Source organism: Aquarana catesbeiana, linkage group LG08 (assembly GCF_042186555.1).
Source record: "Aquarana catesbeiana isolate 2022-GZ linkage group LG08, ASM4218655v1, whole genome shotgun sequence".
NCBI lineage: Eukaryota > Metazoa > Chordata > Amphibia > Anura > Ranidae > Aquarana > Aquarana catesbeiana.
The window spans coordinates 111,853,892-111,881,083 of record NC_133331.1 but is presented as its reverse complement, the minus strand read 5'-3'; the positions used below and the strand labels follow the sequence as shown (position 1 = coordinate 111,881,083).

General features: G+C 44.4%; 1 protein-coding gene across 1 annotated transcript in view; it reads right to left on the bottom strand.

The window, feature by feature from the left end:
- ATAD1 (ATPase family AAA domain containing 1) overlaps positions 1-26,566 on the bottom strand; it is a 45,403-nt gene extending 18,837 nt beyond the window's left edge. The window contains exons 1-4 of the mRNA XM_073596318.1: positions 26,432-26,566; positions 18,297-18,461; positions 15,242-15,340; positions 11,179-11,299 (exon numbers count right to left, since the gene is read on the bottom strand). Of these exons, the coding sequence (XP_073452419.1) occupies positions 11,179-11,299; positions 15,242-15,340; positions 18,297-18,461; positions 26,432-26,470 (424 nt within the window). The 5' untranslated portion in view covers positions 26,471-26,566. The remainder of the gene's footprint in view (positions 1-11,178; positions 11,300-15,241; positions 15,341-18,296; positions 18,462-26,431) is intronic.
- Positions 26,567-27,192: the final 626 nt, after the last annotated feature.

Below are 27,192 nucleotides of genomic sequence, written 5' to 3'. Positions count from 1 at the left end.
TTTTCTCCATATCAATGCACGATAAATGGTATTACATTTCCTAAATACATGGATAGGGATCCAAAGAGGGGCATTGTGGAGTGCACATAATATTTGTGGGTTCCAGATCATCTTGATCAAGTTTCATTTGCCGACAACGGAGAGGGGAAACTTAACCCAGCTGGTCGTTTTTTCTTGAAATTTCTTAAGAAGTGGGTCTATATTTAGCTTTATATATTGGTCCAACTTAGGGTGTATGACTATGCCCAGATATTTGAATTTATTCACTACTTTAATCTGTTCAGCTGCTCGAGGCAGGGGTCCTGTCAGTGGGTCTAAAGGTAGTATTGTCAACTTGTCCCAATTTATTTTAAATCCGGAAAATTTTCTGAATGTTTGGATTAATTCCATAAGTTTAACCAGAGAGGTGGACGTGTCGCCTAGAAATAGAAGTGCATCATCAGCATAAAAGTGCCAATTTATCTTCCCCTTCACCCCGCTTAAATCCAACTATTTCCACATTCTCTCTTATGGCAGCCGCCAGTGGCTCTATGGCTAGGGCAAAAAGTAGGGGTGATAGGGGACAGCCCTGTCTAGTTTCCCTGTACAGATCAAATGAGGGTGAAAAAGTGTTGTTTATTTTAATGCGGGCTTTTGGCGCTTTGTACAACAGTTTAATCCAAGAAATGATAGTTTCTCCCAAATTAAGTTTTTCCAGTATTTTCCATAAATAATCCCACTCAACACTATCGAACGCCTTAGCGGCATCTAATGAAAGGATAGCTCTTTGTCCCTGGTTATCTGTGGGTATTTGCATGTTGAGATATAGGCGACGTAGGTTATTTACCGTGGATCTGTTCTGTATAAATCCGGATTGGTCCGGGTGTATTAGTTTAGACACCACTTGTGAAAGCCACATGAGTATAAGTTTCATAAGGAGTTTCAGATCCATATTTAGAAGTGAGATGGGTCTATAGGATTCTGGTTTATCAGGCTCCTTCCCTGGTTTTACTATGACTACCACCACCGCTTCATACATAGATCTCGGCAAAGAATCTGAGTTAAACGTCTCTATAAGTGTATGGAGTAACTCCGGTAAGAGTATTCCTCCAAATTTTTTATATAATTCAATTGGTAGGCCATCATTTCCTGGGGCCCTTGAGTTCGGGAACGTAGCTAAAGCAAGTTGCAGTTCCTCAAGGGTGAGGGGGGCATTTAAAAGTTTTTCGTCTGTTTCTTGAAGTTGGGGTAATGTGACTGAGTCCAGAAATTGTGTCAACTCCTCTGCAGGGTAAGACACCCTAGAGGAGTATAAGTCCTGGTAGAAGGAGCAAAACTCCTTCAGAATGGAGAGTGTGTCAGTGACCGTTAATGCTGATGATGCTGTAATACTATGTACTACCGGAGGTGGCTGTTGTGACCTAGCTATCAATGCCAACATGTGGCCAGTTTTCTCCCCTTCTTCAAAGTATGTTTGGGATGTGAAAAATCTTTTATCAGCTTGCTGTAAATGTACAGTACGATAAAGTTTCTGTGCGTCTGTCCATTGTCTTTCATGTTCAGGCATGGGAGTCTGCAGATACAATTCCTCTGCTTTATCCACCGCCTGAGCCACATCGTTGGCCCATTGTCTGGTCCTAGTTTTAATTGAGTTAATTTCTTTTATGCACATCCCTCTAATGAAAGCCTTTAGGGTGTCCCATACCACCCCAGGTGCAGCCGAAGGTTTATTGGCTTCTAAAAAATATTTAATTTGCATTTGCATATTATCTGCCTCAGTGAATAATTGAAGCCAAAATGGGTTCAGCTTCCAGTGCACAGGTATGTGAGTTTTTTGAAGGTTCAGGCTAAGCTGCACTGAAGAGTGGTCAGACAGACCCCTGGCCAAATATGTCACCCTCGGGTCATAGCAGTAAGTTAAGTCATTTCCTAGTGCAAAATCAATACGAGATAGTGTAGAATGCGTCAGCGAGTGGCAGGAGAACTGGGCCTGGAGGGGAGACTTACATCTCCAAAAGTCTACCAGTCCGAGCTCTCCTACAAACCTAGCCAGAGGAGTGCTCGCCCTGGGGACAGTATTTTTTGTGTACATCAAGGGAGATATCCATTGCACTGTTAAAGTCCCCTAGTACATATACCGGTAGTTGGGGGTGTTTGGATAAGAATCTAGCCAAGCATTGTAATACCGTCAATGTAAATGGTGGGGGCACATATATATCAGCAATAACACAAGTTCGAGATTCCCATACTCCCATTAGAAAAATAAATCTGCCTTCAGAGTCTATTTGCGCATCATGTGCTGTGTTCCTGGAGAACAGAATACTAACCCCTCTGGAGTATCTGGTATGTACAGAGTGGAATTGCACAGGGTACTTGGACATATGTAGTAGATGGGTAGTGTCCCTAGTAAGGTGCGATTCCTGTATACATATAATAGTGGGGTCTTGCTGTGAGAGGAAAGTAAATAAGGCAGTCCTCTTTGTTGGGTCATGTAATCCTCTGATGTTCCAGGACAGGATTTTATCTCTCTGCTTACCTATTAGAAGAAGAGTACCATAACAGGCGCCCACGCCTTTGGGTGGTCGGTCCTTGAAAGGAGAACCACTGCACCCATGACCATATGTCACCCGAGCAAGCCAGAGGTAGTATGCGTTTTCCATCCACATTCACACATAGTCCGATCCATGTTACAAAGATGTGCAGCAGAGTTGCTTAGTATAGGCACTTGCAGAGATACAGCCCACCTAACCAGGGCTGGAAAACAAAAAGAACACCAAAAAAAAAGTAGAACACAGTCTGCCTATAACAAACATAGGCATAGTAGTTACATTTAGGCAAAACCATCAGAAAATTTCTGATGGTTTACTTGGCTACTTGGGGGGTAATAACGAGGGCTGGGGCCCTGTGTCTTTAAAGTCAAGTCACAAAGGTTATTGGTATAAGGTGAGGGGTATCAACTTGAGTCATTTGTGTCTCTCTTAAACTCCTGTATTAACAAATTGAGCCATGGGATTTAGGGTACGCAGGTTGTGTAGTGCTTTCATGTTGGCGCGCGACCTCGGGCATCCTCCCGTAAGTGTCGCTCGTGGCGGTCGAGCCAGTTAGCAGCCATGTTAGGGCTTTCAAAGAAGTGCACTGATCCATCTGCCACTACTCGTAGTTTGGCCGGGTATAGCATAGAGTATATCAATGGAACTGCACGCATTCTTTTTTTCACTTCTGAGAATTTTGCTCTCTGTTTTTGTACAGCCGCAGAAAAGTCTGGGTATATGGATATTTCAGATCCTTGTATTTCCATGTCAGCCTTCTGTCTGGCTAGACGGAGTATAATGTCTCTGTCTTTGTAATGCAGAAGTTTCAGCAAAAATGGTCTGTCGTGGCCCCCTGATGGCGGTGGTCTGGATGACACCCTGTGAGCTCTTTCCACTAAGAAGAATGGAGTGAGGTTATTCTTTCCAAAGGTGTCTGCTAGCCATGTTTCAATAAATTCTGCAGGATGTTTCCCTTCGAATTTTTCCGGTATCCGAACTATACGGATGTTTAACCTTCCGAGTCTGTTTTTCCATGTCCTCAACTCTAGCTGCTGTTTCGTCAGTTTTAGATGATGTACTATGTACTTCTTGAGTAAGGGGGGGGGGGGGGTAATACATCCTCAATAGAGCTCACCCTTCCCTCCAGCGCAGTGGTTCTCTCCCTGATTTTCTGCACATCTTGTCTAATGTGTAGCAGTCCCTCTTTCATGCTTATAACTTCAGCTGACAATTCAGTAATAGAAGAGCCTTAGGAGTGTACTGCTGTAAGAATGTCCTGTAACGAGGGCTCTGTGTTTCCCATGTCAGAGGGGTCAGCCATGTCAGTGGCAGGGGGAGGGGAGGCTGGGGTACTCACTGCGTTCCTCGAGGCCGTGGGCACCATCTTATCAGGCACATGTTGTGTATACTGGGGAGGCTTCTCAGAAGAACCGTTTCTGGCTCCTTTAACAGCGCTGGATGGCTGTGCTTGGTGTCCGGGTCTGGTGTTGCCCTGGTCGTGTGCATACTGGCCGAGTTTGGCCGCCGCCGAGGCATAGGTCTCCTTCCCTGCACGCTGTTGGAGCGGGGATCCGCCATGTTGGGCCGCTCCGGCGGCGGGAATACTCTCCGTTTTTGCTTTAGACATTCCTGCTTGATTGTTATGGCGACCAGGTGCCTTGTCAGGGGTGGCTCCACACTGGGAGCGAAGTTGGCGGTCTATTGCGGCGGTATATTGAGGCTCAAAGCAGGATTTTTTGGGTCAGGATGCAGGAGCTGGTGTGAGGCACGTTTCTCACATGAACATCCAAGCCACGCCCCCATTTAATAAACAATTTACCATTGTCCTAGGAGGATGGACGCCTTTTCTCCAGCTCTGCTCAGAAAAAGTCTAACCAGTTGTGCTAGCCTTTTTTTCTTTATGGATTCCTTTTATAGTGACCTTAAAAGTGATTGTAAAATGCAAAAGATTTTTTATCTTAATGCATTCTATGCATTAAGATAAAAAGCCTTTTGTGTGCAGTAGCCCCCCAATACTTATTGGACGTCCCTCTCTGTCCAGCGATGTCCACAAGTGTCTCAGCCATCCGAGATTCTCCCTACCGACTGGCTGAGACACTCAAAGACAATCAAGGTCAGCTAAGGAGAACAGGTATTTAGGCGCTGCAACCTTCCCACTTAAAAGACCCTGCTGACACCTCCAGCGTACCAGAATAAAGGAAAGGGATGGTCAAGCACTCAGGATGACATCCAAAATAGTATTTCTTTATTAAATGCAGGTACAAAGCTGTGTTTCGGACAGTCCTTAGTCATTGCTGATAAAACAAATAAGTAACACTTGAAAATAGTATCTACAAGAGGTCACATGATTAACCAACAAAGTTGAATTAAAAATGCAAATGAGAAAACCCGACATGACTCCGTGCGATGCAACACATCACAAAAAAATAGAAATATGAAAAACTAGGCATATAAAAATTGATCCATAATAGCATGCGTAGTTTGTTTTTTTTCCAAAATTGATCATAAAAATAGTGGGTGCTACATAATATAGGAAAAAAAAATATTTTGTAAGCATATGAAAAGCCTGGCATATAAAAAGCGATCCACAATAGCATACATAATTAATATTATCTCAAAACAGAACATCATTATGTCAGTGGATGCTTCATAAAGATGACACTACCTGGACATAAAAAAAAAAAAAAAAAATTTTTTTAAATATTAAAAGCTAGGCATATGAAAAGCAACCCACAGTAGCATACTACTGAAACCAACACACCTTAGGATAAGAGGTTATGTAATGCCTTATCAATGTACAAAATGCGTATGTTCTTTTTCAGTAACCACTTCAATACCAGGCACTTACCCCAATTCCTGCGCTGTCGCTGTTTAAATGACAATAGCGCGGTCATGCTACACTGTACCCAAACAAAATTTTTATCATTTTGTTCACACGAATAGAGCTTTCTTTTGGTGGTATTTGATCACCTCTGTGGTTTTTAATTTTTTGCTAAACAAATAAAAAAAAAATGAAAATTTTGTAAATAAGTAAGTTTTCTCCTTCACTGATGGGCACTGGTAGGCAGCACTGATGGGCATTGATAGGCGGCACTGATGGGCACTCATGGGTGGCACTGGTGGGCACTTATGGGTGGCACTGATAGGCGGCACTGCTGGGCATTGATATGTGGCACTGATAGGCATCCCTGGAAGCACTGGCAGTGGTAGGCATTGTGAGTGGGCACTGATTGGCAGCTGCCTGAGTGTTGATTGGCAGCTGCCTTGGCACAGATTTGCATTTACCTGGTGGTCTAGGGGGGGCATACCTGGTGGTCCAGTGTGGATGGCCATGATGGTGGTCCTGGGCGGGATCCGAGGGGGGGCTGTGCTGATAAACAATCAGCACAGATCCCCCTGTCAGCCGATCGGCTCTCCTCTACTCGTGTCTGTGAGGAAAAGGAAAGTGAGTGAGGAAAAGCCGATCAATGGCTCTTTGATTGGACACGGCTGATCATGTGGTAAAAAGCCTCCGTTGGAGGCTCTTTAACGAGATCAGTATAGCGGTGTGTCAGACTGGCTAACCGCACAACCGATCGCCGCGATGCGCTCCCCCACAGGAGCGGGGTGGCCGTTATCCTGCTGGACTTCATATGACGCCCAGTCAGGATAACTGAACCACCGCCCGGCCGTCATTTTGCTATAGCCCGGGCGGGAAGTGGTTAAATTCACTATTTTATTATACTCTACAGAATAGGTTTTAACAAAATTTAACCTCCCATCTTTTCTAGATTTGGCTCTGGACCTAGATTTGACAGAATGAGTACTAGAGAGTAGATCCTCCCGTTGTTTATGACAAGCAACAATATGTCCCCTATCTATACTCTATTGAGGAAAACCCTGATTAGAGAGTATCGCCGATAACTTCACACTCCCTGGAAAAAGAAAGTCAGTAGAGCAGTTTCCCTGTGCATGGATAAACTCCCCTACAGGAATAGCATTTACCGTATGTGTAGGGTGGCAACTACTGGCTATAAGGGTGGCATTACCTGCACAGGACTTCCTAAAAGTAGTTGTTAGGACTTTAGAAGTTTCAGAATCACCTTGTAATGTGATGTCAAGATAACTAATAGAAAAAGGATCAGAGGAACCTATAAATCAATCAAAGTCAGCTATCCAATCAGGGTAGAGAGGAAGCGGGGCCGGGGCTCAGTGTCTGAATGGACACAGGGAGCTGTGACTCGGCTCGGATGCCCCCATAGCAAACCGCTTGCTGTGGAGGCCCTCAACAGGAGGGAGGGGCCAGGAGCAGAGAAGAGGGACCCGAGAAGAGGAGGATCCGTGCTGCTCTGTGCAAATCCACTGCACAGGGCAGGTAAGTATAACAAAAAACAAAAACAAAAAAAAACAAGCTTTTACAATCACTTTAATCAAGATTTCTTGCTACATCACTGCATGAGCTGGCCTCTATATAACAGCTATTCAGAACAGAATTTCCTCAGCCTGGATTTGGAGGTCATACCAGTAACCCGATGAACTAGACATGCAGGGCCAGCCTGAAAAGCGACCTTCAGGCACTGAGCTCTGTATTTTTGTACTTTAAAGACTTGAGTGTACTAGTAAAAGTTAACCACAAAGAGCTTTCCACAACACAGCCCTGGAGCATGACCCTTTCTCTGAAGGCCTACTTTCTGAGCAAGGCTGGTCAGGCAACTAGCGTTAACTCACTATCCACATGGTTGGATGCCCTTCAAGGTTCCCTACATGTGGTAGAGGTTAACACAGAGATCAGGCCCTGACCTCTTCCGTTGGGCGAAGATTCCCACGTGCACTCCTTTTCCTGCTGTTCAGTGTAGAGGAAATATCAATCATCCAACCACTGCACTTGCTAGCAAGCACATTGTCAAACTCTGATCTCCATTCTGTTGCCACTGCCCACCTATTGTGAATTGGTCATCTTTGGCCACCCAACTCTCATTAGCTGCCTGGGCTTGCAAATGAGGCCTTGCCTCACCCTTTGGGCCTAGTTGCATTACCAATATGAGGGGTAATACAACTAGGTCCAAAGGGCAAGGCAAAATGTGTGTACATAGACACAGAGGAGACCCAAGCCCATATTCTCCTAGTTGTTACAAGGGTCCCCTGAAGAAACCAGTGCCTGTAATCTGGAACTCAGAGGTATAGGGTCTTTCTCTTCAGAGCATTCCTACACTCTGTGGGGTGAGACCACCTACCCTGCCGTGTCCTCAGGAACAATCATATCCATGGAAGACTTTTGGACCATATCAGCTCATCTCTGTGCACACATTGACCGCAGAGGCGCTAAATGTACTGAAGGGCCATCTTCTGCAGAGTCTAAATTTGATGCTCCTGAGCCCTCAGAACAGGAAGGGCCACTGGTTCCCATGACCATTTCTGACAAAAATTCAGGGTTCCAACTGTCTATTTCTGAAGAGACTGTTTTTGACACCGCAGTCTCCTGCCATCACGTGAGAATTACAGGGGGTCATGTCACACCTTATTTATGTGGTGCGTTCTCTGCATTTGGTGGATCAGCATCCGGTCTCCAGCCTTGAGTCTTTTACAGTTCTTACAGATGTAAAGACCTTTTTCTGACAAATCGCTTTTCGATTGCTGCTCAGTCCAGAATGGAAGCATGCTGAGGGGTCCTGGGCTCCACCTAAGCATGTGCTGGTAATTCTTCTTTGAATTTGTTAAACAGTAACCTGTTCCTACTCTTGTATGCCCAGTGTACCACCTTAACAGGAACATCATTATTCGGGTGGAAGGTGTGCCTACATTTAAAGATTCTACTGGCAAGCAACTAGAATCCCTAATCATATCCCTGTTTAGTTGGTTCTGCCCTCCATCCTGTGTTGGCGGTGACCCTAATCAGTCAGGCTGGGTTGGTACTCTCCAAAGTACCCCATCTTCATTAACTGCTGCAGTAGGTGCCCCCAGGCCCTCTGAGCCTGACTCCCACTCAGCACCTAGGGCTCAAATCAAGGTCAGCTAACCCCTCTGAAATGCCTTCTGCATGAAACTGTGCCCTACTTCTACAAGTGGGGGGAAGGGGTTAATTGTGCATCCTGGTGGGTCCTTGAACAGTTTTTTCCTCTCTGGCATTCGGGTACAGAGAACCCCCTTTAGCCCGCAGGCTAATCTTTTGCCTCTGCTCCCCCCTTCATTTGATCCTTATTATATCCTGTGTTCTAGTACACCGGACCCTGCAATTACCCAGTCTGTCTGGGTTCCTCCTATTTAAAAAAGGACCCTTCTTTCCAGTCCTTATGTTAATTCAGGATTCTGGAGCAGTGCCCCATCTGAGCCCCATTCCTTTTTTCAGGTATGCTTTCGGTCCCTGAAACAAGAAAAAAAAACTCCATAGTAGAACAGTTTAACCCCCAAAGGTTCTTCCTCTCCAGAGGGACTCTCTGATCTATATGGGCAAATAGGACCAGCTCTAGATGTTCCCTACGTGGACAAGGACATGGATCTTAATCGTCACTTCGGCTCTACTGATGCTTCCTGGAGAACTGGCTTCTGCATGCAGTCCATTACCTTCCCCTGGCATGCCCAATGTAGATTTCTCAGGCAACCGGCTGTTAAGAGAGTCAGCTTTTTGGATCCTTGTAAGATCCAGCCACATCAGGCCTCAGGGGGTACCAGAGTTGGCCTCTACCTGGCTTAAGCCATACCTAAAAAGGCCCACAATTGGTGTACTGTTAACTTCTCTGTCATCAGGAAGGGAATTCATCCCTTCTCCTCCTCCATCAAGGGAGTATAGAGCATTAGAATAACCCTCCTCAGGATGGACTCCTCCTTTCCCAACCTTTCTTGGCTCCCTCCAGCCTCCCTCCCTGCAGTTGAGGTTTGGGTTCTGAGTAGGTCTGGAGTCCTGTCTCTGCGGATCAGGTAGTCCTTGGCGTAATTCTTTAGTCTCATTAGACAACTGGGGTAGTCTCTTCCTCCTGTTCCTATGACATTTCACTACCTCTATCCCTGGGACTACCTTACAATCCCTCAAAATAGTTCCATCCACATCAGGGGGTTTTGCCTTGGCTAGGTTTCCCGTTTTAGACTCAGTTAGATTCCATCTAGGTGTTGCAGCGCATTACCCCTGGGGGAAGAGTGGAAGTCCCAAAAAGTCAGAAAAAGTTGACTGCCTGCATTTGGCAATACTGAGTGTATTAGCCTCACTCAAATGGTTCTCCAAAAGGATATTGCCTTGGTGGGCTCACCTGAACCAGCAGCATCTACACCAAGAGGTGTACCTCAGATATTACGTGGCGAGTGAAGGTTATTGCTGAAGGGCTCTGTGCTTCCATGAAAGTGAAGGAGGAGAGAGTGAGGCTTAACACAGTAAGCCCTAGTTTACATTTGTGGCAGCCATTTCTGCCCCTTTGGGTAGTTGACAGGAGGCTGTGGGGCGATATGTTAACCATTAAAACCCACATTATATCATTGCAACGGGTGCGGCTCCATTCTCTTGAATGGGTCACGTTTGGTAGCGGTATTGCCTGCCGAATGCAACCAGCTCTAATTTTGGCTGCAGCCAAGTCATGTGTAGAATCCTATTAAGCTGCGTTTGCAGCTTAAGGGGGCAGAAAAAATGTAGCTAAACCACCTATTTTTATTACCCCCCTCACCACCAAGTGTAAACAAGTCCTTAGGCTGGTGCTGGATGGAAAGCCTGAGTTAGTTAAAACCAACTGTAGTGTGGTTAAACACCTCAAGTGAGTTGCAACTAACAGAGGCCAGTGCAGCAGACCACTGAGATATCTGAGCGCAGTAGTTTTAGAAGGAATATTTGTGGTTACACTGTAAGAATTGTTGCTAGGAATGAATGAAAGGTATGGTATTCTATCACTTTCTGTTGTATAATATAATTGGCAGGAAATGTATACACGGATCAATAAAATAAGTGAAAGCAGCATTTTTCTATGATCTCTGCAAGTACAAGCAATTAGATATCCTTGTAAGAATGGCACGATTGGCCATTTTAATAAGGGAGAATGACCTGAAGTTATTGGGTTTGTGGATGTTTAAACAAGAGGATGTCTGGAAACCCGCTATGCCAAGCAAGTCTTTTTGTAAGCAAATTTTGCCAAGACAGCCTTTCATTTCACAACTGCTGTTACCAGTAAGGACATCAGCATAAGCCCTTCCTCCATACACACTGGCCAGAGTGAGTTATGACCCAAGAGGTTTATTTTACAGCAAAAAAAAAAAAAAAAAAAAAAAAAAACTGTACACATACCAAAAAAACAAAGACTGCATCCACCCAGTTTCATATGTTGGCTATGGTATTCGCATTTTTAATGGCAGCTGCAAGGCGATTGCACCAGAGATCTCAACTCTAACCAACTTTATATGTCATTTAAATGCCAAATGATGTTGTCACTTTTTTACTTGGATTTTACTAGCAAATTGAAAAAAGAAAACAAATACTGAGCAACCAAAGAGTGACAACTTGGTTTTGCTATGGAGACGTTAAAGGGACACTCCCCTACTGTGGGCACATATTTCCACTTTACTCTCCAGCAGAATAAAACAACACGTGAATCACCCACCAAAACTGAAAGTCATTTTGTGGACATGGTCTTGAATATAGATTTCCATACCTTGATAAAAATAAAAATGAGAAATTTATAAACAGGAGTATGTATGTTAGCAAAGCGCACAATACCTTTGGGAGGCTGCAGAAGTCTTGAGTTCTCAAATAAATGCTTCTTTCTTATTGGGAGAATAACGGTATCTTTCAGATCTGTTATCACATCATCCAGGCCGGCAATGTCGCTCCATGTCACCTGGTGAGGAAGAAAAGACAGTGTCCAGGGCAACGAACACAACCTGTGCCCAGAGGGTGTGACAAACCACTGTGGGTTTGTGAGCCCGGGAGAGGGACGCTGGGGATGCTGAGTGACTGGCCTGGGATACCAGAGCAGAGGATGGATTAATCTGCAGTGATCATTGTTGGAGCGTTTTGAAAAGAAGGTTTAATTGAGAATGGTTATATCTGAACCCTGGCTTGCTATCCCTGACCTGGATGTGTGGAGATTGAGGAGCTTTCCATATCCTTCAACTGCTCATGTGGCCTTTGTAATAAGGGTCCACTGAGGAGGGTAAGCGGCAGTGTGATCGGAAGCCGGTGATGGTTTCATCCTTTTTCACCTTCTGCTAACCACCTTTTGAATTGTGTAGAACACAATCCTTTGGATTTATTTTCTATGGACTTGCTTTACAAGTTTTACAAGTGCTGCACCTTACTTAAAATACCTTTTTTTTTTTTTTTTTGGTAATTTCTGCAATATTGTGCTAGCTGCTGTTTTATATTAGTTTTTAATTGTGGTTATAAGTGCCGCAGTTATTTATCTATTTTTTCATGATAATGTAGTTAATGCTCTGCCCAACATTCCTTATGGATCATTACTGACTATACTGGATTACTGATCTGGCACTTCCTGTCATGCTATCCTATAAAGACAACGGAATGTTTCTAGGATGCCATTTACAATTCTCCACACTGTATGCAGGACCAGGTTTGTTCATATTTGCTGAATGAGGATGCTTTCAAAACTCCATTATGTTTACATGTGGAATGCTCCATCCCAAACTAACAGTTCATTGATTTTATAAGGCAACTGGCTATATTCCTTGAACAGAACTAGTGGTCGCTACTTTACAGTGGTAGTGTCTTTCAGTGTAGGACTGTTAGACATTACCACAGCATACAAAACAAAGGCTTATGTACCATTAGGGAAGGTTAAGGTGAGTGCTAGTGATAGAGGGGACTGCAGGTTAAGGTTCCTCTGACGGAAGCCTAAGAGCCCTTGCACACTGGGGCGGGGGGCGGCGTTTTAGCGTCAATATGCGGCCGCTAGCGGGGCGGTTTTACCCCCCGCTAGCGGCCGAGAAAGGGTTAAATACCACCGCAAAGCGCCTCTGCAGAGGCGCTTTGCCGGCGGTATAGCCGCGCCATCCCATTGATTTCAATGGGCAGGAGCGGTAAAGGAGCGGTATACACACCGCTCCTTCACCGCTCCGAAGATGCTGCTGGCAGGACTTTTTTTACCGTCCTGCCAGCGCATCGCTCCAGCGTGCAAGCCCTCGGGGCTTTCACACTGGAATGAAAGCAGCGGCACTTTCGGGGAGGTTTGCAGGCGCTATTATTAGCGCAATAGCGCCTGCAAACCGCCCCAGTGTGCAAGGGCTCTTACAGCGATGGATTTCTGGGCACTAAAAATTAATGTACAGAGGGGGGCGGGAGAAATTACAGTAACAAGTGGACTATTTAGAATTACATGGAGATTTCAACAAAGGAGTCAAGAGAGCCAATAAAGCAAGTATTCACTTTTAGGAAATTTTTACAAAATGTTGAGGAGCTAAGCTAAACTTTGGTTCAGCATTGACGTAAAATAGATAATTGGGTTAAAGGATAGATGCTCAGTTTAATTTCCAGGGTTAACTTTAAATGTCGTGAGGAGGTTCAATGCAAAGGTGACCATAGAATGCTTGATTTTTTTTTCCTGTTATGTCTGTAGTTATGTATCTACCCCCTGCCTCCAGAAAACTACAGGAGGGGGTGGATAAAAGACCAGTCACTTTACACAAGCAGAAAGAGCAGCAGTGATGGGACCTTATTACAGAAAACTCCTGCACAGGCACAGCAGTTGTTTCATTCCTAATTACTATACATATGTGGAGGAAATATACAAAGGACTCCAAGTTTTAACAATATACATGCATCTTATATTTAGAAAAATGTGTTTTGCCTGAAGTCTAGCTTTGAAAATATTGCAAGTACAGAAAAATTAACAGTTGATTCTGCCAAAAAAACATGGAGAAGCTGAGAACAGGAATTGTTCTGTAGTCCACCAAGGGAGAACTGGGTAGGGCAGCCAAAATGCTTGGTAATCCAGTGCAAAAGGGGCACCGTTATGTCAGTGTGAGCTCACATAGGATCTTAGGACTTTAGTTCAGCTTCAAGGTTGAGGGAGTAGGTTCAATGAGTCAGTTTAGGTAAAGTTATGGGCGTTTTTTGTGGGGGTTGTTATAAATCTACACACTTTTCAATTATTTTCAGAGCCAACGTCTCTGCAGGAAACTACCACACCAGGGTCTTTTTGCTGAAATCTACTGTGCCAGTCATGGTACAACTCTCCTTGTTAAATTCTTAATATAGCAGAATAAACAATTATTTGGAGTCAAACTGTGGGGAAAAGTGGCACCACAACCTTGGAAGAAGGCAGAGTCATGGACAAAGACACTTTTCCACTGGACTCACAACATTACAATCCAACAGGTAACATAGTTCATCAGGTTGGGAAAAAACCAAAAACAAAAACAACACACAATCCAGAAGTCTATCGAGTTTAACCAATACCAAAAGGACTTGCATATACAGAACCCTATACCCAGCTTACAAACCCTTAGTATGTGGCAGCTGCTTTGGTTTGTTTCTGGTTATCTGGCCAGTGACACACTTCATGTCTAAGGGCTCATTCACATGTGTGTTGATTATGAAGAACAAAGCAATGCTCACTAAATGCTCCTATAAGCATTTATGAAGTGTTGAAAACACTTCAAGAATGCGTGAATAAATGCCCGTGGAGGTGTTTCTTTTCTAGTGTGAAGTGCTTAAAGGGGAAGTGATGTAAAGAAAATGATCTATTTTGATGTGTGGTTAAGGTTGTGGTGTGATAGCAGACATGTTGTGATTTCTCTGCAAGATGGATTTGTATACTTTGATCTCTTTGACACTTGGGTTGATCCAGCTGAGCATTGCTGAAACAAAAAGGTTTGCCACTGGCAATAATGTTCAATGCCTCCAATCCTGCCAGGCACTGTCAGTATTGCTGGCTGGTTGATGCTTTTGCCTGTACACAGAAACACATGGTGTTACCACAGGGCTACTCTGTACAAATTGGAAGTGACTGGAGGTGCTCTGTCCTAGTTCTCTATTATTTCCCAGTGAATTCTGGGATACAGAAACCTCCACTGTCTCTTCAATGCCCAGCTAACCTTTTAAAAATGCTTCACTAACGCACCATAAATACTCTAGGTGCTGTTAAGATGTGCTTTTTTTTTAGCATTACCATTGAAATCAATGTAAGTGGCCAACAAGCCTAAATGCCTCATTGTATGTGACATGCTGCTTAATTTTTAACACAAGACATGACACAATGCCACTGCTCCTGTGTGAACAACACTGTGTAGTGACATTGTAATATTCATGACAGGCATTGAAGTCCAGTTATAAGGCTTTAAAAATGCTGAATAAATGCTGCGTAAACACAAGGTATTGACACACATGTGAACGAGCCCTAAGAGTGGCCACAGAGTGTCTTAGGGTGGACAGCAGCATTATCAGCCTACTAGATAGACTTTACATAAATGACCAAGTAAATTAAAGCCTGAATACAATGAATACTTTTCAAGCAGGTACAGCAACAGTTTTTTCTTCCTTTTGGGATAAAGGTTTCATACAAATGAATAACAGCTGTCCATTGTAAGCAGCTGTCGGTGTTAAATTGTTCATTTCAACTCTCTAAATTCAACTTTTTGTTAACGGGAGTTGAAACATAAAAGACTTACTGGCTTTTAAGCATTACGTGACAAACTGCATCATAATGTCCCTTTTGATTTTCCTCAGGTTTTCTTAAATTAGAAACTAAGAGAGATATGATACCCTACTTTCAAAATAAACAAAGCTTTCAGAAATCAAGTGTGGTCACTGTGCCACAACATACCAGCATGCTGAGTGGGTCGACAAGATGGGCTGCAATGCTCATTTCATATTCAGTGAGCTTAACGTTCGTTACACCAATCTGTCTCATTAGTTTCTCAGCCTGAAAAGCAGAACAGAGACACAAAACAGCTTCATTAAGCAAACAAGACATTTTAGCAATTTACCTAATAAAAACCAGCACACATTGGCATTCATACTGTGTTTGCTTTATATTTACATTGTGTCTGAGTGAGTTTGCCCTGCGTCAGTTCAAATAATTTTTTTAGATAATGCAGGAGGTGCACACTAATTTACCTAAAGTGTAACTGTAGTGATGTAAAGCTTCCAGGTGCCATCTGCATGTAGCAGCAGTTTTCTTCTAAAACACCATTGTAGACCTTAACTATATGCACATACAACTTCAGCCAGGAAAAGGATGGGCAGCCACTGGAGACTACCCGGAGGAGCGGTGGGAAAAACACAAATGGTTTGAAACACTCTGGTAGAGCATTCATTCTTCCATCCTGTCAGTGTGTATCTACGTACGAGCAGACAGATACATTGGCAGGTCTGCAGCAGTTCTGCATGGCACCCATACTGATCATGGGTGCAATGCTTTCAAGGCTCCAAGTAAAAAAAATAATATATTTGTATGTATTTATCCTTTACGCCTTTTTAACTTACATGAAATGCATCTGAATAGTGCATTAAGTACTGATATCTGATGAAAACCCAGTTAAAGCTTATCTCATTAGTTGTGCATGTGCCCTAAGGTATTTGAAGGCATATATTGGTTATCACCTAATGGGTAAGTTTATACTGGGCCTCAATTCCATGTCACTGGGCACAACCAGCTCTTTATGGGTGTTCCCAGCAGAAAATGTTAGTTCTCAGCTAAGCTAAGCAACAGTAGTGCCCTTCTGTACCCTGCCTTCTCTAATCGTAACCATGCATACTTGCTCAACCAACCAAATACATTTATGGAAAGATTTCTAAGGAAACAAATATGTTGGCAATAAGAGTACCCCAACCACTATCTGCATGTTTAAATTGATAAAAGTTGCACTGCTGAAAAAGTTGAAATATACAGATGTGAACAGTTTTGCCTGTCAAAAGATTACAGTTCTGCTTAATATTGTGATTCACAATTCTCTCCTATACTGCACAGGCAGGCAGAATAGTCTACTCCTTCCTGGCTTTGCAGTGCATCAGCAATATGTGAATGAATCAGGAGAATGGTTGAATGGAATGAAAGTGATATTAAAGCTTTGTAAAACAAAAAACACACACGTTATACTTACCTGCGCTGTGTAATAGTTTTGCACAGAGCAGCCCTGATCCTCTTCTTCTCAGGTCCAGTGCTCCAGGCTCCTCCCCCTTGCCAAGTGCCCCCAATAGCAAGCCGCTTGCAATGGAGGCACTGGAGCATGCTCAATCCCGAGCCCTGCTCTATGCATCCATAAGTCACAGAGCCGTGGCACAGCTCTACCCCCCCCCCCCTCCGGTCTCTCTCCTCATTGGCCATCTAGCTGTGATTGGCAGTAGTGGGAGAGGGGGCTCAGGTGAGGTGAGTATTAATGCATGAAGGTAAAAAACCTTCAGCCTTTACAACCACTTTAAACATGATTACATGAGTCGATCTAGTATATACAGTTTTTGTAAGATATGCTGCTGGTTTCACAGGATTGTCACAGTACATATTGTTTGATTAATTGCAAAATCAATTTAAAAAAAAAAAACACATCTTTTGGCAAGGAAATGTATGTACTTCAACTGTGAGCTGCTGATTAACTGCTTGGGGTTCCTCAAACAACAACAACCTTGTTGATTTATCTATATTATTTTCATGTACCCATTCTAATTTGGAGCATAGCTGATTATGGAAAGAGATGACTGGGGAAAGGAATGTGAGGGACTGCCAACATCCTATATTATAAGCATAGAGAACATGCATCTAGTGCATAAGAAGCCGCCCCCTTGGACTTTTTAGGCAGAGAAGAGTATAGAGAAGTAGAAATACGTAAAGGCAACTCTGTGCCACTTTTATTTAGATACCAAACAGTAGGTATTGCCAACAGACATCATTAAAAAATGTTATTATACAAAGTACACCAATGGAATTCATAATACATGAATGTACATATATATCGTAATATATCAAACCCAAGGCTAATAATCAAGGTACTGCCAAAGTCACACTGAGGTCAATCCATCGAGATTTGTAGCATACATCCCGACATGTTTTGGAAATCTTTATTGGTACATATTTTCCTTCATGAGGGGAGATTTACTTGGGGTGACTTTATCTTTGTCTGCAACACAAATATAATACAGAATATTTGTGCAGTAATATGTGTAAACAGTTAATAGCATATAATTGATTTTGTATTATTTTTCACGGTTTCCACATATTACTGCACAAATATTCTGTATTATATTTGTGTTGCAGACAAAGATAAAGTCACCACCAAGTAAATCTCCCCTCATGAAGGAAAATATGTACCAATAAAGATTTCCAAAACATGTCGGGAAGTATGCTACAAATCTCTATGGACTGACCTCAGTTTGACTTTGGCAGTACCTTGATTATTAGCCTTGGGCTTGATATATTTCAATATATATGTACATTCATGTATTATGAATCCCATTGGTGTACTACGTATAATAACATTTTTTAATGATGTTGTCTGTTGGCAATACCTACTGTTTTGTATCTAAATAAAAATGGCACACAGTTGCTTTTTTACATATTTCTACTTCTCTATACTCTTCTCTGCCTAAAAAGTCCAAGGGGGCGGCTCCTTATGCACTAGTTGCATGTTCTCTATGCTGATTCTAGACTATGTTTAATATTAGATATCTTACATACATATCACATAATGAAACTAAACTATATGAAAAGCAACAGACTATAGCTGTTCCCCATAGCAAAGTAATATTGGCTTTCTTTTTCCAAAATACTCAAGAAATAACAAATTGAACTGGTTGCCAAAAACACCATCATCGCTAAAGAATCTGTCTCAGTATGTCTCCTGATGTATTTAATATGATCATCTTTAATCATGATACTACTTTACCTGCTTCTGAGCTTCGATTTTCTGTTTTCTGGTAGGATCTATGGCATCAACCATCCATTTAATTGTGAAGTAGGTGACTGCGCCAAATATTGTCAGTCTGAAGATTAAGCCAACAACTTCATTCCGGCTTAGCGGGCGAGAAAAGGCTTCTGTGTGGACCATTTTCTACAGTACAAGGCAAAGTTAAAAGTTTATAGAGCTACATCCCCACCTAGTGGCTACAGGTGGTAATGAAAAAAAAAAAAACATTTGAGGAAAAAGCGCAGACACAAAAATAGGCTATTCATTTCCATATATATGGTACATATACACACACACACACACACACAAGGGTTCTTCAAAAAGTTTCCGCACTTTTTTCAACTCTTAATAAGAATTTCAAATACACATATTACACTAATTATACTAAACTGCAAGGTCAGCCGGCATGCCAGACAGGCTAATCACATGACACACTCAGACATGACCAATTACTACTACTCCTGCAAAAGAGCGGAAACTTTTTCAAGCCCTATATACAGGTGCACCTCATAAAATTAGTATCTCATCAAAAAGTTTATTTATTTCAGTAATTCAATTCAAAAACTCATTTTATATACAGTATCTCACAAAAGTGAGTACACCCCTCACATTTTTGTAAATATTGTATTATATCGTTTCATGTGACAACACTGAAGAAATGACACTTTTCTACAATGTAAAGTAGTGAGTGCACAGCTTGTATTAGGCTTCATGTACACTGCTGCTGGTAAACGGATGTTTAGGTGCAGTTGGGCGTTTTTTTTTTTTAGGTGCCACTGAACTCTCCTCTATGTTATCTTATCAGTACATGTACACAGGGTCATTTATACTTGTTTCTAGGCAGTTGAGTTTTGAAGCATCTTTTGGAAAGCAAAAAAATGCATTCAGGACGGATGTTCAGAGGCATTTGAAATGCCAAATGCCTGTAACAGCTTGTAAACGTGTGTAAATGCGGTAACTCGCATTTAGCCGCGTTTCATTTACATGCATTTTTAATGGAGATACATTTTTGACTATTTGAAAAAAAAAAAAATTAAAAACGTTCCTTAATGCAAACGCGGCATATAAATGCGGCAAAATAATGGTGGTCACACAAAATATTGACACTTTGGGCCCAATTTGGACATTTTCATTTAGGGGGTGTACTCACTTTTGTTGCCAGCGGTTTAGACATTAATGGCTGTGTTGAGTTATTTTGAGGGGACAGCAAATTTACACTGTTAGGCTTAATGTACACGGGATGTTTTACAACCTCTCCTAAACAATTTAAGTTGACAGATAGTGAACGACATTCAAAAACGTCCATTTTCCAGCAGTGCCTTAACACTCTTAGGCATGGAGTTCACCAGAGCTTCACAGGTTGCCACTGGAGTCCTCTTCCACTTCTCCATGACCACATCACAGAGCTGGTGGATGTTAGCAACATTGCACTCCTCCCCCTTTCCATTGGCCAGTCCATTACCTTTACTCTCAGCTTCTTTAGCAAGGCAGTGGTCATCTTGGAGGTGTGTTTGGGGTCGTTATGTTGAAATACTGCCCTGCGGCCCAGTCTCTGAAGGGAGGGGGTCATGCTCTGCTTCAGTATGTCACAGTACATGTTAGCATTCATGGTTCCCTCAATGAACTGTAGCTCCCCAGTGCCGGCAGCACTCATGCAGCCCCAGACCATGACACTCCCATCACCATGCTTGACTGTAGGCAAGACACACTGGTCTTTGTATTCCTCACCTGGTTGCCGCCACACAAGCTTGACACCATCTGAACCAAATAGGTTTATCTTGGTCTCATCAGACCACACGACATGATTCCAGTAATCCATGCCCTTAGTCTGCTTGTCTTCAGCAAACTGTTTGCGGGCTGAAAAGTATGTCCATGTACAGTATAGCATGCCCTCAATACGTGGTTGTGGCATGCAGGCGATCAGCCTGTAGCACTGCTGAGTTGTTATGGAAGTCTAGGTTGCTTTGATATCAGCTTCCAGCTCATCTGCATGGTTGGGTCTGGTGTCGTATCTCCCTCTTGACAATACCCCACAGACTCTCTATGATGTTTAGGTAAAGCAAGTTTGCTGGCCAATCAAGCACAGTGATACCATGATCATTAAACCAGGTATTGGTAGTTTTAGCAGTAGCTCCCCAAATCATCATGGACTATGGAAAATTTTGCATTTCATTTGGAAATCAAGGTCCCAGAGTCTGAAGGAAGAGTGGAGAGGCACCGAAATTCAAGTTGCATGAGGTCCAGTGTGAAGTTTCTACAGTCAGTGATGATTTGGGGAGCCACGTCATCTGCTGGTGTTGGTCCACTGTGTTTTATCAAGTCCAAAGTTAGTGCAGCCCTCTACCAGGAAATTCTAGAGCACTTTATGCTACCCTCTGCTGGCCAGCTTTATGAAGATGCTGATTTCATTTTCCAGGAGAACCTGCCCACACTGCCAAAAGTACCAACATCAGGTTTTTATGATCATGGTACCACTGTGCCTGATTGGCCAGCTAACTCGCCTGACCTAAACCCTATAGAGACTCTGTGGGGTATTGTCAAGAGGAAGACGAGACACACCAGACCCAACAATGCAGACAAGCTGAAGGACGCTATCAAAGACACCTGGGCTTTTATAACACCTCAGGAGTGCCACAGGCTGATCGCCTCCATGCCATGACGCATTTATGCAATAATTCATGCAAAAGGAGCCCCGACCAAGTATTGAGTGAGTAAGCCAACATTTCTGTATATAAAAAAAAAAAAGTTAACGCTGTAAAAAGAGCGTTAAGCCTAGTTCAGCGTTTCTCTGCCTCTATTCAAAATCAAATGGTTCCCTATGGGAGCTCATTGCTTTGAATAGAAGTCGGATCATCATGATCCGACTTGCGGTGCAACTTGTGTGCTGAGGATGAAGGGGGAACCCCGCCAAAATGAAAAAAAAAAAAAAATGGCGTGGGGGTCCCCCCCAGACAATACCAGGCCCTTCGGTCTGGTATGGATTTTAAGGGGAACTCCCTTTGCCAAAAACAGGGTGGGGGTCCCCCCAAAAACCCTTATCCGAGCATGCAGCCCGGCCGGTCAGGAAAGGAGATGGGGACGAGCGAGCGCCCCCCCCCCATATGAACCGTACCAGGCCGCATGCCCTCAACATGGGGGGATTGGTGCTTTGGGTCAGGGGGGGCACTGCGCCCCCCACCCCAAAGCACCTTGTCCCCATGTTGATGAGGACAAGGGCCTCTTCCCGACAACCCTGGCCGTTGGTTGTCGGGGTGCTTATCGGAATCCGGGAGCCCCCTTTAATAAGGGGGCCCCCAGATCCCGGCCCCCCATCCTATGTGAATGAGTATGGGGTGCATCGTACCTCTACCCATTCACCTGGGAAAAGTGTCAAAAATAAAACACACTACAAAGGTTTTTAAAGTAGTTTATTAGGCAGCTCCGGGGGTCTTCTTCCGACTTCAGGGGTCTCTTCCTTCTTCTCTGCGCTCTCCAGCCTCTTCTGCCAGGCTCCTCCGCTATCTTCTGCTCTTTTGCTAGCGGTGGCCTGGTTTTCTCCGTCGTCTTCTTCCCTCTCCTCTTCTTCCGATGTTGACACGACGTTCTCTCCTGCTGTAATGCCGGCTGCCGGTGACCACGCCCCGTATGACGTCTCCGTCCCATCATGCCCCTGGTGGTGACATCATAAGTGGCGAGGTCACCTGATGACATCACACGGTGGCCACGCCCCATGCCAATATAAGTCGTTGTGCAGCGTGCATTACAGCGTGAGAGAATGTCGTGTCAACATCGGAAGAAGACGACGGAGAAGACCGGGCCACCGCTAGCAAAAGAGCGGGCAAAAGAGCAGAAGATAGCGGAGGAGCCCGGCAGAAGAACCGGAGACCGGGAGAAGAGGCCGAAGAGGCCAGAGAGCGTGGAGAAGAAGGAAGAGACCCCCGAAGTCGGAAGAAGACCCCCGGAGCTGCCTAATAAACTACTTTAAAAACCTTTGTAGCGTGTTTTATTTTTGACACTTTTCCCAGGTGAATGGGTAGAAGTACGATGTACACCATACTCATTCACATAGGGTGGGGGGCCAGGATCTGGGGGCCCCCTTATTAAAGAGGGCTCCCGGATTCTGATAAGCCCCCCGCCCGCAGACCCTGACAACCAACGGCAAGGGTTGTCGGGAAGACACCTCATAAACATGGGGACGCCAATTTTTTTTTCATTTTGTTCATCGTCAGCACACAAGTCACACCGCAAGTTGGATCATGATGATCTGACTTCTGGTGCGACTTCTATTCAAAGCAATGGTCTCCCATAGGGAACCATTGATTTTGAATAGAGGCAGAGAAACGTGCGTGCATTAACGGCAATGCAAACGCTGATAAAATCGCGTTTTTAAAGCAGCGTTTTCCTGCCAGCAATCTGACGTTCAGAACGGCCGTTTATGAGCTCCAGTGTGCATGGAGCCTTATAGTCTTACCAAAGCTGGAGTTTCGCAGTTGCCTACCCCTGCCTGAGGGTATGTGCCCAACCTGCAGCCCTTCAAGGTGTCAGTCATACTGCAAGTGGATACTTTGCTGTGTTCAGAATAGGCTCATTGCCACCACGGTCTGCGTCCTGGATTTTTCAGAGGCTTTTCTCACATGTAACTGCTTAGATGAGTGGTTACATGCTAACAGCGTCAATGCCAGCCATGGGGCTCATTTTCACTTGCGATTGGAGGGAAGTAAGTGCCCGCTAGGCACAACCTGTTAAACTGAGGGGGGGCCGTGTTGCAACCACACACAATGCAAATGTTTGTCCAGCATTTATGGGGCGGAATCAGGTGGTGAGGAGGCGATGCAACACGTCCTCTTTTCATGACAAATGCTCTCTGAAGAGCAACTCGAATGCGGGCCACTTTGTAGAGCAAAGCAGGTGTGAACAAGCCCATAGATTTGTAGAGAGTATAAATCTAACACAGGACCCATTGAGGGCCTTGGAACCAGAGCTTAAGGAATTTGTACCACAGGCAGCCATCACAAACTTTGGTGTGCTAAACGGACTATTCTGTGGGACTTTTGCTAAGGAGGACATGTACCTGGCAGTGATATGTTGCTTTAAGGACGCTTTATGGTGGTGGTCCACCAACAGGAGAGGATGTCCATTGAGAACTGGTCAAGTCAGCTCAGAGACTATGGGCCAGTTCACACCCAATGCAGTCCAGTGCTTTTTTTTCTGCATCGAAAATGCATGGAAAGTAGGTTATATGGTTTCCAATGGCATAGTTCACACAAGTGCAGTCAGTTCCAGGGCTTTCCAATTCCAGGGAAATAAGTAGAACATGCTGCATTTTTCCTGCACTGGACTGTACTGGAACAGTGCATCATTCGGAACAGATCTGGAGTGTGTTTTTGTGGTGTGAACCAGCCCTATAACCTGATAGACTTAAGGCTACTTTCACACTGGGGCGAGCGTCGGCGGTAAAGCGCCGCTATTTTTAGTGGCGCTTTACCGTTGTTTTAGTGGCACTATTCGGCTGCTAGCGGGGGTTAAACGAGGGTGACCCCAAGGTGAATGTATTTCTTGTGTCAATGGAGCTGTATTGTAAGTAGTGTAATCATGCACTGCATCACAGTACAGGAAGGGTACCCCAATTGAGTATTACACTTTTTATATAAAATAAATTATATTTTTTCAACAAAATAATAAATCTGACAGGCACTGATGACAGCTGCAGTTGTTTGCACACAGTGTGAGCGGGCAATGTTTATAAACGCAACAAGAATCTACTGATATTTGTAGGTATCCATGGAAGAATCTGGGTTTCCGGTGAAATGCATTAACGTCATGCAGGCATGCGCCAGATGCCACTAGTCACGCTCCTCACCTCTTTCACCTACCCGGGAAGCTGTAGTGGGACATTCCAGACATTGCGGCGGGTGCCACACACATGGAACCTAGCCATTCCGAGTAGCGGCATGCAGTGATCCTCTACTGACATCTCAGAGCGGCATACCTGGACCCATTGAAGATTGTCCAACTACCAGGTTTGGAATAATATATGCCATATGCAGCATTTATGGGTCACCAGGACTGGTTTCCTGCACCAAGATTGAGTAGTCTGCTCATGCAGCGTAGAGATTGGATTAGGATTGGTATGGACTGAGCTATTATTGTCTGCTCTGTAGGTAATCTATTCTGCCTATTCCCTCTGCTCCCTGCAAACAGGAGCCGTGCTTGCTGCCTCAGATCTTCTATTTAGACCTGATACTTGCTGTTCACTATCTGCTGCCGTTTACCCGCTTGCTGCCTATCTCTTTCTGTAATTTGGCTTCATGTCCATCTGATGACACAATGACTATCTGTCCATCTCTTATATGCCTACATTGTGGTTAGCCGCAGTTGCACACCAGTTCAGTTCATCTCTTTGTGGTGTGTTGTCAGTACCATTAATTGGGAATTCGTTCATTCAGCAACACAGCCGTTTTGCTTTATTTATACACCTATGGACTGTTAGACCAGTTACATCATTCATGTTTTGTTCCCATCTCCATGGTACCATCATCTACCCGGGACTCTATGCATTGATAACAGATAATTAATCAACCCATATTGACTTGAATTTTGATATCATTGGGCTTTATTCATGACTGCTCTGTACCTGCTGCATCATCGTATTGAGTCACTCTAGGTGGCTTTTGTGTACACACTGTTCCGCTATAGCCAAATTGCTATTGTTAGGTTTATTAGGGATTAAGGATGAGCTCCAGCGTGTTCGCACACCCCAGGTGCAGAGCCCGCCAGGAAGTCGGCACAGCGCTAATCACAGGCAGTGAGACATTTCCCGATCTCTGGAGCCACGCATCGGGAAATGTCTCACTGCCTGTGATTAGCGCAGCGCTGACTTCCTGGTGGGCTCTGCACGTGGACTGTGCGAACACGCCGGAGCTCATTCTTATTAGGGATGAATGATTTGTGTACATGTGAGTGTGGCGTCCGGCGCACATTTGTGGTTTATTTTAGACAATTTTTGTATTTTTTTTTTTTTTTTTATATTGGTAATGGTGGGTGGTCCCTGTCTTTATATTTACTATTTGATATTTTTGTATCCAATAAAGTTTGACATATTTTTTATAGATCGATTGTTGCATTTATTTCTGTTACCTTCCCCCCGGTGGCTCACAGTTATGATCCTTAAGACAGCTCTGTCTGTCTGTCTCTTTTGTATATACTCCAGCCCTGGCTGCTGCTAGACTGCCATGTGAATGTAGCCATACAGACTGCGGGAGCGCAGAAGGGGGGGTACACGCTGTTGGAGCCATCCACACACGGGGGGGACACGCTGCGGGGGCCCTCCGCGCACTGGGGGGTCCACGCTGCGGGGGCCCTCCGCGCACTGGGGGGCGCATGCTGCGGGGGCCCTCCGCGCACTGAGGGGCGCATGCTGGGGGGCACGCTGCGGGAGCCCCCCGCGCACAGGGGGCCGCACGCTGCGGGAGCCCCCCCGCGCACAGGGGGCCGCACGCTGCGGGAGCCCCCCGCGCACAGGGGGCCGCACGCTGCGGGAGCCCCCCGCGCACAGGGGGCCGCACGCTGCGGGAGCCCTCCACGCACAGGGGGGGGCGCTGCAGGAGTCCCTTCATCAAAAGGAGGAGCCCATCTATTTCCGCTGTACATGATGTACCCACTAAAAGCTAGCAGTGTTATGGAAGGTCCAGTCATCTATGAAAGGTGATATATTTTATTATAATCTGTGGATTGCTGATATATGACAAAACTGAGGGAAGAAATCTCACTAAAAAGGAAAGCAATGACAAAAAAGGTTTTTTTTTTGTTTTTTTTTAACCCATGAAGCATTATGAGGGCTCCCTCTGTGGGAATACATAAAGCCAGTCTGTCTCCCCTATCTGCAGACACACACAGGACAGGCAGACAGGCTCCGGGGATAGAATAGGAAGAGGCACCTCAGTGCACACAATGGCCTCTGACACACAGCTGAGCACCCAGAAAGCTGACAGCACCGTGTACCCTGGTGACCTTCCCCCCGGCTGCCTGTCCCCTGAACCCGGTCTGCTCCTCCATACACCCAGAACCAAGTAAAAACATACAGCCAGGTCAGCCCAGACAAGACCTCGTGTTACGGCCAAGGTGAAACCACTCACCGGCTTGATGACACTGCCGATCCAGGAAGTGAAAACCATAAGTCACAGGAACACTCAGTACACTCACAATGCCTTCCCCGGGAAACTACAACACTTCAGTTCCGCTATACTAATCAAAGGACCCGTCAGTGTGTCCACCGCGCATGTGCTGAATGCTGCAGGTCACATGACACAGACCTATTCCCCACCAAAATTGAGGGATTATTAGGTTTCCTGAACTATATGTTATCAGAATTTAGAAACTCTTTTATCCCACGTGCTGACGAAGTTATAATAATAACAACTGTACATTATACCAACAGTTTAGTTGTCAAGATTTGACATAATTAAAGTTCAACTAAAGGCAAAACTTTTTTTTGATAGAGTGGGGAGGGATTAGAACACCTGTCAGGTTTTATTGTTGTCTGTGCCCCCATTACGGAGATTCATCCCCTCTATTTGTCCTGTTTACCATTATCATTAAAAGTGAAAGTAAAAGAAAATCCCAAATTTTGGATTGTCCCCAGAAAAGAAATAGAGGAGAAATCTTCCAATGAGGACACAAGTTCTGGTGACCTGGGGGTCCCCAAGAGATTCCCTGAATTTGCAGGGACTTCCCACCACCTCCTGTTTTGGTTATGGGACAGGAACGAAAGAGAATCTGTCTACTCCTCACCTCACTCTTTCAGTCTCCTCTTGCATTACTAACTTACTAACTGACATATCAGAATGGATGTTGCACCACTTCCTTAAACTAAATCTCTCTAAATCTGAGCTATTAA